At 44.3% G+C, this 16,900-nt stretch overlaps 2 protein-coding genes across 2 annotated transcripts in view; one reads left to right on the top strand and one right to left on the bottom strand.

Moving 5' to 3' along the window:
- CTNNA2 (catenin alpha 2) overlaps positions 1–16,900 on the bottom strand; it is a 1,049,805-nt gene that overhangs the window by 334,056 nt on the left and 698,849 nt on the right. The gene's annotated exons all lie outside the window — the stretch shown is intronic.
- On the top strand, positions 8,475–11,400 carry LRRTM1 (leucine rich repeat transmembrane neuronal 1). The gene is made up of 2 exons (XM_012742715.3): positions 8,475–9,080; positions 9,356–11,400. The coding sequence occupies exon 2, from the start codon at positions 9,415–9,417 to the stop codon at positions 10,978–10,980; it is 1,566 nt and encodes a 521-aa protein (XP_012598169.1). The 5' UTR covers positions 8,475–9,080; positions 9,356–9,414; the 3' UTR covers positions 10,981–11,400.

The following is a 16,900-nucleotide window of genomic DNA, read 5'->3' as shown; positions in this document are numbered from 1 at the left end:
TACTGTTATCTTAATTTTTAAATTTCTATTTTTGTAAAAGGCAAAGGACAATTGAGCGGAAAAATGTTATACTCTCTCTCTCCAGCTATTCATGCTGTGAAGCAACCTGTTTTACTGTATAAACCTGTGTTTGTTCTATTTCAATTGTGCAGAAGAAAACAGTTCTGGCACCTTTAAAAATCAAAGATCTATCACTCAACAGGAGAACACAGCAACCATAAGAAAGGGAATTATGAGAAATAGCAAAAAAAGATGCAGTGCTTCTGAAACTTCATAGGGCTTATGAATCACTTGCGGATCTTGTAAAAATGTAGATTCTGGTTCAATATAATATGTCTTGGCTGGGGCCTGAGACTCTGCATTTCTACCAAGCTGTAGGTGATGCCTATGCTCCTGGTTCTCATTGTTTATGGATGATACCATTGAGGTCACATGGCTTGAGAAATAAAAATCACTTTAGCGTACTTCATACTTACAGTTGTAGTGACATTAAGCTACTACTGCTATGTTTAATTTGCAAAAACAACCATAAGCCCTTCCCCTCCCATCAAGAGATGGAGCCTACTTCTCTACTCCTTGAGTCAGGTTGACTGATTAGCTTTGATCAATAGACAACAGCAATTTGCCAATGGTGAGACTTGAAAAGTGTGCACTAGGACTTCTCTCTTGCTGCTCTAGGGATCCTGCAATCACCACGTAATTGCACCCAACCTAGCCTGCTGAAAGGTGAAACAAAATGTGGAGGAGAACCCAGGGACTCCGACCTAAAGCCCCAGCCAACAGGCTGCCAAATGCCATCCCTGCGAGTAAAGCCGTCCTGCATTACCCTGTCTCCAGCTAATTTCCCAGTTGATCGCAGACACTTGAGCAAGCACAGATAGCTTTCAGTCAACCTGGTCCATGCAGGGGATATCCACAGCCAACACACACAATCATGAACTAAATAAAATGATTGTTTTCATCACATTTTTCGGTAATCGTTTTTGGTTTTTGGTTTTGCATTTTATGCCTCCTCTAAAGTAGGAACTGCTATCTAAAGAAGTTAAGAGTCTGAGTAGTACATGGGGCCATTGTGCTTATGACCCCTTTTGTTTCTTGTCTTCAATATATACGGCATGATTTTGCCCTTACATAATAGAACTTGATATAAGTAATTATTGCAATAGCATTTTAACTATTTTCTGTTTTTATAATTCAATTTATTCTACTATGTTGAATACTTCTGCTTAGAGGTCAAGCCACTTGCCCAAATTACACACTGTGTAAATGGCAGAACCCTTTTCAGCTTCAGATAAAGCCAGAAATTTCAAAACTTCTTTTTACTAAGTTAATAGATGTCTTAGATTCTTCCGTTAAAATGCAAATACAGATTTGCTGCTGAAGGACACGAGCTCCAACCATCACCTTGTTTCACGTTTGAGAAGGTGATATAAGGTCTATTCACAAAGGAATACTCTTACATTGATGTGAGATGCCAATGACAAACCTCCTTGGGGAAGGATGCACTCAGTGCCAGCCAGGCATTGACACAGATCTCCTAAGGAGATGGCATTATCCTTACACTTCTTCTTTTTTTTTTTTTTTTTTTTTTTGCAGGGTCACTCATGGTCAGGCATCCTGCCCCAGTGTTGGCGATTCTTGACCATCAGGTTGTCTTCTCCAAACCTATCAACTTCAACCACATTTTTTTCTTTTTTTCCAGCCATGTGAAAAAACATATTACTGCTAGTCCCAGGGCCATGCCTCTATATTAAAGGCTGCTCACGATGGACTAGGGCAGTGTTTCTCAATTTTATTAAACTGTTCCTCCTACTGAGATGATCTCTACCTCTTCCGCCCCCTCTTATTTTTCCTTGTTGCAAATCATCACTTTAAAGAGGCTTTGCAAACTGGTATTCCTCACACTAAATGCAGCCTGCAGTATCACTTGCTTAATAATAAAATAGAAGTTTTAAAAATCAGAATTAGAATACCTTTAATCGAAACATGCACTTTGTAGGTAACATGGGCCCTACCACTCCCTATCATCCAGCTGCTTCCCTGTCCATATTATCTTACCCGACTGTGAAGACTTTTAATTGTGTATCAGCTGTATTCTAATCTTTCTTGCTGGGGATTTTTGTCTACCACCTGTACTGTAACTACTAAGCATGTCCCAGGGATCCCCTGATCTGTATGTGTAGCCATACTATCTGTTTAAATCTTCAACTGCTTACTTTTAGCTCCCAGCGTTAGAACTTGCTCTCACCTACTCTTCCTTGCCCCCCTTCCACCCTAGAGCAAGCAACCCATTCTATTGATCACCTTTCTTAGAAAATGTGCTATTTATTTAAAAGAGTGTCAATCCCACTGTGGAACTATTACTGCACCTGGCCTGCCCTCACTATCTCTAACGTTAACACATTCAGCCCCACACAATCTCATGTGGGCAGATGTCGTAGCCTCCCAACTGCTCTCCTCACTGCCAATATCCCTTTTCCTCCTTCACGTTTAAGATGATCATCAGAATTATATTCCTAGAACTTGCAATTTGGAAATCATATTCCAGGTTGAAAGTCTTTCCTAATCTGACTCTAAACTAACACTCTGGTCTCATCTCTCTTTACCCCTCTCTTCCTTCATACTTGTGCTCCAGACATGCCACACCTCTCAGAAGACTTCGTAGTTTTTCCACAGCCTTTGCCTACTGACTGGAGTGGCCTTCCTCATCTGTCCTTCTGGCCAACTCCTCTTCCTTTCCTCCCAGCTCCCCTGGTTGCCCTTGCTCAACTAGCTAGAGAAATCTCTCCAACCACAGTTCTTGTGGGCATCTCTGCCATAGCATGAGAATCATAGGGCTTTACTACTCATCACCTCTATACCAGATCTGAGAACACCAAGGGCAGGCACCGCATTTGATATAACTCTGCATCTCATCAGCATTCTTCTGACTTAAAATAACCTAACAAAAACAAATAAGAGCAGCAACAAACATGTATGTCAAATAATTAAAAGGCATTCTCAAGATTCCTGATTAAGAAGTTATTTCCTGAGAACCAGAGACAGTTTAAATGAAGAGATAAGTGCATTGTACTAGGCAGGTTAGTTTACCCCAGAAGACTCATTGCTTATGGATGGTGGGGGATTTCTTTTACCAAATAGATCTGCAACAGGAAGCCACATATAAATGACAATCTGTGTGACTTCAACGACAAATGCTTCAAACTTTCTTGGTTAATATTTTGTGCCTATGTGTCAATGCAATATAGAGGCTTTTTGTATTTAGTTCAGATTCTATTAAGCTATTGATTAGGCAAGCATTCAGACCAGTTAATAAACTTAATTCCACAAGAGTTTCTATGAACCCAGAACTGTACCAAACTGCAGTAAGAAAAGAGTAGTATGTTTACTACTGCTGTGTAGTGATTCTTATGTCCTTTATATATGGTCTCTCATATCTGATTTTCTTCTAGCTTTAGAGGTAGAAGATAGAGGGTCCTAAAAGCAGAAAAATAATAGGTCTGTCCTTAGGGAGTTTCATCTTATCTGTGAGGGCAAAGTTAGCAACATCTAGAAAATTCTATAAACCAAATAATTAAGTATCAAGGTATATCAGAGACAGAACTCACTACAGGATTAAATTGGTTCCATTATTTGTGGCTAGGATGAGGAAGCAAGATTTGCTAATACTGAGTAGAACTGTAATTGTCTAGTTCTCTCTCATAATTTCTTGGGCCTGACAAAAAACAGCTTCCTGCACAGCATTCTGCTATAATGCTTGAGGTCTGAATCTTGGACTCACTTGTTGGTAGGGTGATAGCCAACTTAAAGTCAAATGTACCTATGAACTACAATTAAAGTTTTAAAAACTATTCTGGCACATTGGTTTAGTATTAATAAATATCCCAATAGATAAAAGGGTGAAACCATGACAAAGAAGATTTCTTCTGTTTGAGACAGTACATTGTGAATCTGGAACAATAGAACAGAGTCTTGAGCACTTAGCAAATGTATTTGAATACACTTACCCCCCACAGAGCATGTTAACTAACACCGAATTAAACCATTTTCAGACATTAACACCTTTGTGAAAGTAATTTGGCTGACCAGCTACTTAATAAGGTGCAGCGATTAAATGCTCAGGAACTCCCAGAAGGAACCTTGAAGGCCCCAAAGTCTAACCCTCTTTATGAAGTGGGAATTGTCTCTGCAGGATAGAGTGAGGAAAGGGGTGTGAGGAGGAAGCATGTTTCCAAGGCACCAAGAACAGATAAAGGCAGAGATCTCATTTGGCACACCCAGACACCCATTGAAAGTGAACAGGACCACAAGTTTAGTAAAGATAAGCTGCTCATGGAGTTCTGAAGAATGAGGGATCACTTTATACAGGGGAGAGGGCTGGGGGTCAGTTAAGGAAACATAGTGGAGATTTGACATCAGCCTCAAAGGATCGTTAGAATGCAGGTAAGCATAGATAGAGTATACAACAGGTGCACCCAACCTGCTATGATCAGAGCATATTTCGATACAGAGAAAACCTGTGCAGGGGGGCTCAGAAGAGCAGGGCAGGCCTTGTGGTTTACTCCCAAGACTCACATCATTCACTGAGCATGGCAGATGCTTTCTTGCTGCTATCCATACCACTGCCTTGTTTTAAGAGAAGGATAAAGTTCAACAAGTAGAATGACCTCCCCTTTCTGATCTGTTTCTAAGTAGATCTCCTGAGAGAAGCCCTAGAGCCCTTAGGCTCCTCATGCATCTTTTCCAGGCACTCTGTAAAATGCCAGCTGTATGGTACATACCCACAGAAACAACAGAGTTAATTCTCTCCTTTTGAAATGGCGACTCCCATCCTCCCCCATTCCTCCAAATGTTCCCTTTTAAAGAAAAGTCATGGTTCACTGCTACTGAAAATTAAAGACAACAGCATAAAGATCAAGGTCCAGGTTGGTGCTAGAGATGACAGAACATTAAAATCACCACTTGAATTTCTCTTTTCTTGAACATGGACAAAGACTACTAATGGAAAGCCAATCCCCACAGTGTAGGTTCATTTCAGACTTTTTGTACATGCATCTCTCTGTTCGCAAATTATTTTGACTAAAATGAACAAGTTGGGAGTGGACTTCCATTGAGAGAAAACAGGTGAGATAATGATATACCAAAAAAAAAAAAAAATTGCATGTGACTCCCCCCACCCCCCACTGCTGTCACAAGATGGAGTACCAAGAAAAAACAAGAGAATGTATGAGGCAAAGGCTAATTTATAAGTTGAGGAGAGAAGGAATTAATCAACTCTCCCTCTTCCACGATATCCTTCTGGGCTCTCTAACGGTGCCCAGCTTGCTCCATGAGCTTCTCTTCCACCCTCCCTAGTTCCAGCTTGTGTTTAAGCAATCAGATTCATACCTCTCTCGCACTCCAGACTCCCTTCACATATTTGCTACATCAACATTTTCAACGTTCTTATTCTTTCTTACCCCAGATTAGGGGTCTGGCCTCAGTTCCCAATTAAATGTTGGCATGATGGCTTGGAGTGGTATTCTTGATGCACCACTACTAGAATTGCTATTATAGTGGTTCAGCTAGATGGGCTCAGGCTTCTTCCCCATAGAAGCATGGAAAATGCCAAGAGTGTTTTCAAAGCATGCAAAGTATCTCTCATCAGATATCCAATACTGAAGGAGAAGACATTTGCCAACAGAAATCTGTGTTTAGCCCAGAAGAAGAGATTGATCAAGTATACACAATAGCCATGTTATAACCTGGTGAATCAGATATTCTCGCAAGACAGGTAGAGATATGAGAGAACAAACAGGAAGGAAGAGAAAACTTTAGGTGAGCTCTTCTTTTTTTTTTTTTTTCCTTTTTTAGTTGGTTGGACACTTAGATGCATGAAATTAAAACTCGTGAAAAACAGCCGTATCAACTTGCTGTGGTGACTCAAAAGTTGTCGTTTCTCGACTTAACTTTGCTGAAACACTTGATTCATGTTGTTCTTATTTAACCTAATTTGCATTGATTTAATCAGTGCTGGTATGCTTTAAATACATAATAAATTGGGATTCTGCAACTTAGATGACTTAGAATAGCTAAATTTCAATAAAGCTCATTTCAATCTGTTAATGTATACGGTTCTGCCAAAGGGTTTAAAACTGTAGAAAAGATGCAAACTTGCCACATTAGAGGTGGAAAAGGTTTAAAGATACCATTCAGATGAAATGATTTGCAGAATAATAATGTGAAAAGCAACAGATTATTGTATGTGTGTACACACACACACACACACACACACACACATATACACCTCTCAGCCTAGAAGCATCTTCTAAGTTTTGAGTAGCACACTTAGAAAACTCACATATAAATGCAGTGAATTTAATTTTATTCTCTTTCTTTCTTGCCAACACTCAACTCTTCTGCCTCTCTGTACCAGCTCTACAAATCAAGTGACATCCAAAGTGGGACCTCTTCTTGCCCATTTGGCAGCCTCTGTCACCACTTTGCCAAGCTGCCTGCATTAGGAGGGTTTTCTTGCTAGCAGCCATGGGGATTGGGTGGCTTATACTCACAGTATTTGCTAAGTGGCTGGCCATGATTACCCCTGCCTGTCCCTGCCCAACACCCCTCCCCCTACCTCCCAACCCTTTAGAGTTTATGGCTCAATCAGCCGGCCTGCTGTCAGGAATAATTGCCTTGGCAAGAGGTGAAAACACTTGATGGTGAATTTGTTTGTCTGTCTGTTAAAGTGTTCCGCAGAACCTTGGAAGTGCCAGGATGAAACCTGCAAATGCCCAATTCAGAATCAGGAAGGAGGCAAGAGCGACAGAGAGACAACCATCAAGAATGGCAAAGGAAGGGCACCATTTTGAGGAGGGACAGCAAAGAAACCATCTGTGCCAGTCACAAGCTATGTGACCTTGGATAATCCCCTGACATTGCTCAGCCTCAGTTTCGTCATGTGCAAAATTAAGGGGGTTGATTTTCTAATGTCTCTTTTAGCTCCCAAGACAGCATGTGATGTCTAGGACATTTCAGATTTGTGTTCCTTCCAATTAAATGATGCATCTCAGAGATGAATGACCAGGGCAGAGCTCAGATGAATACAAAATGGAATGATTCATGCCCCTGTTCATATAACTTTTCCTGAAAAGTACCACCTCTCTTTGGTGACTTTGATTCTTGAGCTTGGATGCTAAGGACCAACCCAGTTACTTGTCCAGGCTATGTGCCCTGGGAGCTCTGGTAATCCTCCCTCATTCCTATCAAAGTGGGTACAACTACAGATAATGCCTACTTATTCTGAGTTCCTTAGAGGTAGAAATAGTAGGAATTCAAAGAGAGAAACTGGAGATTTACATTTGCCCCCCCCCACCACCACCTCCTTGAGCATCTTTCAAGAAACAAAAAAAAAAAAACAGGCTTGCCCACACTCACTTCAGCAAGGTTTCTCAGCCATCTTTGATGATTTTTTTTTTCAAAAGATGACCAACAGGTCCCTGACAATAGCACTGCAGACCCTTTCCAGGTCGATTGGAACAAGAGGGAGAGCTCAATGTAAGAACTCTTATCTACAAATAAGTGTGAATGGAAATAAGGAGGCAACGGATTCTCTTCATACTCAGAGGAAAAGCAGCACAATTCAGTACAGTCTCAAAGATTAATTAGGGTCGTGTTGTATGGAGGGCTGTAGGCTTCGTTATGGTTTAAACTGCTCTTTCTCTACACATACTCCAGCACATTCTCCTGGAGTGCACTGCAGGGTCCCAAGTCACCACAGACAGCACTTGTCAGGGTTAGCCCTCCCATGTCAGACAGCAGAATCATTCTTTAATCCACCCTGCACCCCGCAGATACCTACGGAGACTGGAGAAGCCCCCCAGCGGGATCTCAGCCATCTCCCTGTGCACAGACATACCTTTCTGTCACACTGGATGTCACACCAAGAGGGCTGTCCCCCAACCGGGTGGGTTTGGGAAGCAATTCCCCATCCACCAGCAGAAAGGGCTGGCTGACTGCAGAATTCCAGTGCCTGAAAGGGGTGGGGGGAATCTTAACCAAGCCCCAAATCATTGCCTTCCCATGTCCTCTCCCAAGTTGCTTTCCTAAAGCTGAAGACCAAATGCTGATTTCTCTACAGATCCCTACGTATCTCTTACACGTAGACAGCTTTAAAGGGGGAAAATTATATATATATATATATATATATATATATATATATATATATATCCTCAAAAGGGAAGGGGTGGGGGGAGAGCGCAGGGTATTTCAGTTTCTCACTTGGAGATATCTTGTCGTTGATGATGCTACCCTACCTCCACCCCTCCTCTTCTGCTTTTCGAAATATGGACAAAAAAGCTGAAAGTGTTTTCCGTTGCATCAAAGAACATATATTACTTTAGTGGTTCGGTAAAATGTTGGTTTTATGCCCACCCCTTTTCAATCTGCCCATGTCTGAGGTGCTCGGGGAAGACGCACAATCGTGAGCAGCTTACGACACTCAGTGAGCAGTAGGTGCCTGTGCAACCTCGCGCGGCACACTGCCTGGCGGAGGGAAGGAGCCGGGCGCCGCTCGCCGCTCCCCGCGCCGCCGCCCGCGCCGCCCGCACCGCCCCGCCGCCCGCCGCCGCCGCCGCCGCAAAGCATGAGCGAACCCGCTCCCCGCAGCTGCCCCGGGCGCTAAGGGCAGGCGGTCTCCGCGGAGTAAAAGGTGGCGCCGGTCAGTGGTCGTTTCCAATGACGGACATTAACCAGACTGTCAAATCCTGGGGAGCCGCGAGCCCCGAGTTTGGAGTTTTTTTCCCCCACAACGTCACAGTCCGAACTGCAGAGGGAAAGGACGGCGGCAGGAAGGCGAAGCCCGGGCTCCGGCACGTAGTTGGGAAACTTGCGGGTCCTAGAAGTCGCCTCCCCGCCTCGCCGGCCGCCCTTGCAGCCCCGAGCCGAGCAGCAGCAAAGTGAGACATTGTGCGCCTGCCAGATCCGCCGGCCGCGGACCGGGGCTGCCTCGGAAACACAGAGGGGTCTTCTCTCGCCCTGCATATAATTAGCCTGCACACAAAGGGAGCAGCTGAATGGAGGTTGTCACTCTCTGGAAAAGGGTGGGTAAGACACTTTTTAATTAAATTCTTTCCCGAAGATTTTTTTTTTCCTCCCTTTTCTTTGCTGCAGCATCTAACATGGACCAAATCACCATCTCTTTGATCTTTCCGTGGCTGTGAACTTTCTATGCTGCCCAGCTTTCTGCATGCTTAGAGGTGAACGTGTGGTTTTGGGGAGGGGGGGTCCTTCTTTATTTCTATATATTTATTTGATTTTTTTGCCCTTTTCTCCCTCTCCCCCCGCTCCCCCTCCCTCGGAATAAAATATGATGTAGATTTCTGACCGAGCGCTTCCAATGGACATTCTCCAGTCTCTCTGGAAAGATTCTCGCTAATGGATTTCCTGCTGCTCGGTCTCTGTCTATACTGGCTGCTGAGGAGGCCCTCGGGGGTGGTCTTGTGTCTGCTGGGGGCCTGCTTTCAGATGCTGCCCGCCGCCCCCAGCGGGTGCCCGCAGCTGTGCCGGTGCGAGGGGCGGCTGCTGTACTGCGAGGCGCTCAACCTCACCGAGGCGCCCCACAACCTGTCCGGCCTGCTGGGCTTGTCCCTGCGCTACAACAGCCTCTCGGAGCTGCGCGCCGGCCAGTTCACGGGGTTAATGCAGCTCACGTGGCTCTATCTGGATCACAATCACATCTGCTCGGTGCAGGGGGACGCCTTTCAGAAACTGCGCCGAGTTAAGGAACTCACGCTGAGTTCCAACCAGATCACCCAACTGGCCAACACCACCTTCCGGCCCATGCCCAACCTGCGCAGCGTGGACCTCTCCTACAACAAGCTGCAGGCGCTCGCGCCCGACCTCTTCCACGGGCTGCGGAAGCTCACCACGCTGCACATGCGGGCCAACGCCATCCAGTTTGTGCCGGTGCGCATCTTCCAGGACTGCCGCAGCCTCAAGTTTCTCGACATAGGATACAATCAGCTCAAGAGTCTGGCGCGCAACTCTTTCGCCGGCTTGTTCAAGCTCACCGAGCTACACCTGGAGCACAACGACTTGGTCAAGGTGAACTTCGCCCACTTCCCGCGCCTCATCTCCCTGCACTCGCTATGTCTGCGGAGGAACAAGGTGGCCATTGTGGTCAGCTCACTGGACTGGGTTTGGAACCTGGAGAAAATGGACTTGTCCGGCAACGAGATCGAGTACATGGAGCCCCATGTGTTCGAGACCGTGCCGCACCTGCAGTCCCTGCAGCTGGACTCCAACCGCCTCACCTATATCGAACCCCGGATTCTCAACTCATGGAAGTCCCTGACAAGCATCACCCTGGCCGGGAACCTGTGGGACTGCGGGCGCAACGTGTGTGCCCTGGCCTCGTGGCTCAACAACTTCCAGGGACGCTACGATGGCAACTTGCAGTGCGCCAGCCCGGAGTACGCACAGGGCGAGGACGTCCTGGACGCTGTTTACGCCTTCCACCTGTGCGAGGATGGGGCCGAGCCCACGAGCGGCCACCTGCTCTCCGCTGTCACCAACCGCAGTGACCTGGGGCCCCCTGCCAGCTCGGCCACCACGCTGTCAGACGGCGGGGAGGGGCAGGACGACGGCACTCTCGAGCCTGCCACCGTGGCTCTCCCCGGCGAGCACGCCGAGAATGCCGTGCAAATCCACAAGGTGGTCACAGGCACCATGGCACTCATCTTCTCCTTCCTCATCGTGGTCCTGGTGCTGTACGTGTCCTGGAAGTGTTTCCCAGCCAGCCTCAGGCAGCTCAGACAGTGCTTTGTCACGCAGCGCAGAAAGCAAAAGCAGAAACAGACCATGCATCAGATGGCTGCCATGTCTGCCCAGGAATACTACGTTGACTACAAACCGAACCACATTGAGGGAGCCCTGGTGATCATCAACGAGTATGGCTCGTGTACCTGCCACCAGCAACCCGCAAGGGAATGCGAGGTGTGATTGTCCCAGTGGCTTTCAACCCATGCGCTACCAAATATGCCTGGGCAGCCGGGACGGGCCGGCAGGCACCAGGCTGGGGTCTTCTTGTCTGTGCTCTGAAATGCTCCTTGACTGAAACTTTAAGGGGATCTCTCCCAGAGACTTGACATTTTAGCTTTATTGTGTCTTAAAAACAAACAACAAAAAAAACCGAAATAAAACATCACAAAACCCCACCCCACAACCTTCAGGACAGTCTATCTTAAATTTCATATGAGAACTCCTTCCTCCCTTTGAAGATCTGTCCATATTCAGGAATCTGAGAGTGTAAAAAGGTACCAATCATTGATTTTTTTTTGTAAACTAAAATGTTTAAAATAAAATAGCATTTACAGTTTTTACAGACTGGTGTAACCTAAATGAATTGTTAACTGTGTTACAAGAGAGGCGACAGTTAAAATTTCCTGGTTGGGGGGTGGGGGGTGGAGGGGGGGATTAAGGGGGGAGGTTCTCCAGTAGCCAGAGGGAAAATCTAGAAATCCAGGAGCAAAGTAGTGAAGTACAATTTGAAATATTAAGAAGGGCAAACAAAGCTTATCAGTTTAATATTTCAGATTAATTTTGCCCACATGAGTGAGAATTGAAAAAAAAAACACCCAGCAAGATCCTGTGTATTACTGAGGTGGGGGCAGTGCAACCTAACCACCTTAAGGCAGGTGAGACGACTGGGGATTGGGCATCGCTGCTCAGCCTTTAAGGCAGAGACCACTGCAAATGGCTTTGAAAAGGCAGTGCCCCGCAGTTTGTCCTAAGAACAAGAAACATTTTTGCACTTAATATAACTGTCTTTCAAATTAACTCAAAATCTCACCCCCTAATGGCACTTGTTCATAATTCTATGTCTTTGATTGACCAGACTTAGTAGCATTGGTGCCCTTTCTCATACCCTTCTGTGGCTAAAGAGAGCCCCTCAGCTCCTGCTCTCTGTGGTCTGGATGAGGGGAAGAAGACAGAACCCCAACGTTCCGAGCTGAGAGCTGTGCTTCTGGAGCACATTGCTAAGACTGCAGCAAGCTTAGGCTCCCAAGCAGCGATAGCACATTCCTAGTTTCTATGGGGAAAGATGAGAAAATCCTACATTAAGAGAATGCCTACAGGGTAATGACTTGTAGCAAGAGACTTTAGGGGCAGACGTGATACAGCAGTGCTGGGGTGCGGGGGTGGGTGGGTGGGAGAATATCATTATTTGATCCTGTGTTTGCACATTAATGAGATGGGGATAATTTGTTAACCCAGGACAGAAAAGCTGCCTCCTCTTGGATTGCCCTTTTGTGTAATGCTTGCTTTCCCTGTGTGTGTGTGTGTGTGTGTGTGTGTGTGTGTGTGTGTGAGTTTTCACTTCTTTCTCTGTCGGGATTGATGACTGCCCCTTCCCACCCTTCACAGGTTTCCAGGTCCATCATTGAGATTTCAGTTTTTTATTGAACTGAAGAGTGAAGAGGTGGTGAGAGTAGCAGTTGGCGGGTGTAGGGAAGGGAAAGGGGAGGCGTGTATGCATTGGATGGAGGGGTCCTTCACCAGATGACAATTTAAGCAAATGTATGATTGAAATAAACTGTCATGGATGGCAGATGGTGAAAACTGAACCAATGTTGTCCATGTCCCGAAATCTTTCACTCCTCTAAATGATACTAAAGACTGTCATCTTTCTTTTTCCTTTTTTTCCCCCTTTTTAAAAAGAGAAGCCCAAATAGCAGCAGAGGGATGGGGAAAAACACACACCACCATCCCCCCAAATGCAAATGTCTCCAGCTACCAACATTAAGAGGCAAAAGCAGCTTTTTGAAATGCAGAGTAGCATCACCAGAAGGGTTCCTTAAACTAAGGGTTGGTGGTAGGTTTCTCTTCTACCTATGGAGAAACCTACATGTCTAAAAATATTGCTCCTAAGAGTTTCTTTCAAGAGAAATATTTTGCAAATGTCTTTAAGATTTAAGCCTTGGGAGACAGCTTCTTACATGCACATCTCATTCTTCCTGACCAGGAAACTTCATCTTGCTTTGTTTATAATTAAAACATGACATTGTGATGCACACACCATGCATATAACACCCATTCAGACTGTTAATGTACTAGAAGAGAGTTGCTTTGTTTGATAACTTTGAGGAGGGGGTTTTGGATTTAGTCTAAGCAGGCTCCCTGGGGTTTTCATTCTAAATAACAAACCTCTCCTAGGGCAGGGTAGCAGGAACAAGGTTCTCCCAGGGATATAGTGCCTCATATCTATAATTAAACCCTATTAAAGAGACCTCCTCTAAAAGACAGCATACCTTTTTTGGAAAAAAAAATTCCCAAATTGTGGCAGTTGAAGGAAGGCTTCTCAGATTTCCTTAACCTAACATCCTCATAAGGAGGCTACAGGAATCCAGTGCCAAAGCTGCTCTGGCTGGGTGCATTAAAGGGCTGTGTGGGTGTGCTTGTGGGGAAAGCTTCCAGAAGCAGACTCTTTCTGGCAGACATCAGAACCACAGGTTCCTCTTAACCCCCTAGAAATGTGAATATTGGAAACTGTAGTTTATCTCCTATCTCCAAGACTTTTTTCTTTCACTCTTCTTGTTTCGGTGTGGCCATGAGAAAAGGAGAATAATGGTGCTGTGTTTTATGCTGCCCCGGCCCCACTGCCCATCACGTATGTAGAAGATCTTAAGTCCATGTCTATCTCATGAGGGATCATTAAAAAGTGAAATCTGCAATCTGGGACCTTAAGAGCAAGTGATATGACCATAGAAAAGCTGCATTCTTACTTCATGTGTGTGTCTGCATGTTTCCGAGTTGTGTGTTTGTAGGCAAGCAGATACGTTTTCTACACAAATGGGAATTTAGCTCACAGCATTTCATGCCCATGTGCCTCTTGCTCTGGAGAACGGCAAAGGAAGAAGGCAGCAATAAGGGAAAGTGGTAGTTTTAACTAAGGTTTTGTGACACTTGAGATCTTTTCTTTCTCAAATTAATTAATCTTTAAGCTTCAAGAAACTTGCTCTGACCCCTCTAAGCAAACTATAGAGCATTTAAAAGGGAATTTAATTTTTAAAGGTGTAGCACCTCTTTTGTGTTGTTGTTCTTCCCACAGAGGGTGCTAATCTCATTATCCTGTGCTATCTGAAAGGAATTTAAGGCCACAATTCAGGTCTCATCCTGGGCACTGTGATGGATTGACCCTCCATTTGCAGTACCTTCCTAGCTGATTAGAGTTCAGCTATCGTATTGAGGTTTTTGGAATATTTATATAGGGAAAAAAAGTCTTTTTCACATGACAAATGACAGTCTCACACCAGTCTTAGCCCTGGTAGATTTTTAGATTAGGCCAGAGGGAGCAAGTTAAATGAAACCCATCCTTTGGTTGCACTCAGAGAAAAGGCAGCCCCTGATGCTCAGACTTTAGCTGTTGAGAGTTGAGACCACCTGCCCCACAGCGTAGCCCATCCTCCCAAGACTGCAGAGTTGCCATCATAAAGGAAAGGTTATTCCAGTAAAAGGAAATGGGTTTTTGAAAACCATTTCTTACATTCTCTCAAGCTTCTCTAAGAATGCCTTACCTTTTCTCCCCATCTTCAGGAAGGCAGGCATTTGGTATGATTTAGCATCAACAACACATTTATGAGTATGTGTAAGTAATTAGAGGGGCAAACACCACTTGTTATTCCTCCCAAGTTTCCTAAGCAACTTCACACAGATCACTGGCAGGATTAGGGGCCACCTGTGTTTCTGGCTTATATTAATCCACTTGTCAGCAAGTTTGATGGCTATTTTATCTAGCTATCTACCATGGCTGAGTAGAAGCAGGCACTGGTGCATCACATATTATGGTAAAATTAAAGTCAGCAGATAACCCTTTCACTGAGAAAATTATCAAAGGCCCAGAAATTATATGTTTTGGAGAATGGGTAGTCAAAATAAGCATCAATTGTCTCCTGCAGGTAGGTGGTTATGTTGATTGATTTGGGTTTGCATTGATGGAATGTAAAATAATAAGAAATTAGCCAGAATATAACTATAAAACTGGCTCCTAAAACATATTACTATTTTGAGACAGGTTTAAGGACAGACACACACACTTATCTATATACTTATTTATCTATCTCCACATTTATAACCACACATATGCAAACATGCATACACATACATGTGTATATAAAGCCACACATCTATGCACACACATGTATAACTATATATAAATACACACACACACACACAGAAACACGACCACATTACATAACTGCCTCCCCGTACTAATTTCCCTACTACTTTCTTCTTCCATGATCAAACTTACTCAGGGAAGGATCTGATAAAATCAATCACCAAAAAGGACTTATGTGGCTGATGGTATTTTCAGGTATTAGCTAATGAGTCAGTGGATGCTTTGCAGGCTGGGGATATTCTGGGCTCCTTATGCCATGGCAGAGTGTACACCTGCTGTCTAGTGGTCAGAGCCAGCAAAGGGCAATGCATTCTTTTGAGAATATTTTCCACCTCAGGGTTAAGAAACATATTTCTCCATTAAGGAATGTTGTACTATGATGTTTTTTTCTTTCTGGGATTCAAAAGGCAACATTCTCACTGCTGACTGGGTACCATCTCCTGGCCTTCCTCAATTGGACACAATTTCTGAAAGCTATTGATTGTTTGCTTAAAGGGCCTGGCTATTGCATACTTAAGGTTTAAACAGAGCTTAAATGAGATGGAGAAATAAAATTTACCAAGAGGTTCCTCAATGAGTGCTGTTACCTAGATCACAATATGTGAGGGAGGTACTAGCAACCTTAACTTTATATGAGCAAACTGAGGCTTAGCGAGGTTAAGTACCCTGTGCAAAGTTACCCAGCTAGTGATTGGGAGCACTGGTATTCAATTTGGTGGACTTTTCACTATACCCTGTTTCTTTTTTCCTTGAATGGTTGCACTGCCACTCCTACACCGAGTGAAGAACCGAGGATTAAACTGGGCCCAGGGTATATGCTTAACACATCCTTCTGGAATGCCACCTGTGCAATACTGGAATCCAGGAATTTTGGCCATGATTTTGCTCTAGTTGATGGTAATTGGGTGATGCAGGACTCTGTCTACAAAGGAGACCTCTCAAAGGCTTCCAGAAGAAGAAATAGCCAGTAATCATTCAGTCTAACCTTTTAACAAACAATATTAGACTCAGAGTAAAGTATGGGCATCCATATCTGTCAGGGATTTATATCCATTTCTTTCGTGGTGATGATATGGACTATGTATCTATGGCAGTGGTTCTCAACTAAGGACAAATTTGCCATCCAGTGGACATTTATTTGGTGATTTCTGGAGACATTTTGCATGAGGGGGGTGTGTTACCGGCATCTAGTGGGTAGAAGTCATGGATACAGCTAAATATCCTACAATTTACAGAACAGCCCCCCACACACATCAAAGAATGGTTTGACCCCAAATGCCAAATGTGCTGTGTTTGAAAAACCCTGTTCTATGGTGTAAAGTAATGATACCATCTAAACCAACATGCTGTTTGCATGGAGTGTTCTTTCTGAGTTAACTTTTGGTTCACCTAGACTGATTCCCTTTTAATCTTCCTCTCTCTTGCCAAGAAACTGAAGTCTAAATTAAAAACCCTCAGGTTGGTTGCTAATCGGCAAAAGGACCTGGAGTTAACACATGCTTCTCAAAGAACATATGGCAAAACTTAAATTAACTAGGACAAAACTAGTCAGAACCCTCAATTGACCCACTTTTTCTTTAGCAATACCTCCTTTAGAACACAGGAAAAAAAAAAAAAGTCAAGTTAACAGTGGAGATTTAATTAACAAGAAGGAAAATAAGAAACTTGATATTCCTTCTCGGAGGTATTCTGGAGTCTGAACAAATCCAGTCCACCGGCCTGTGTACTTTCCTTCCCCAACCA

Source organism: Microcebus murinus, chromosome 3, assembly GCF_040939455.1.
Source record: "Microcebus murinus isolate Inina chromosome 3, M.murinus_Inina_mat1.0, whole genome shotgun sequence".
NCBI lineage: Eukaryota > Metazoa > Chordata > Mammalia > Primates > Cheirogaleidae > Microcebus > Microcebus murinus.
Note: the sequence above shows the minus strand (reverse complement) of the source record. Positions and strands in the feature narration are given on the sequence as shown.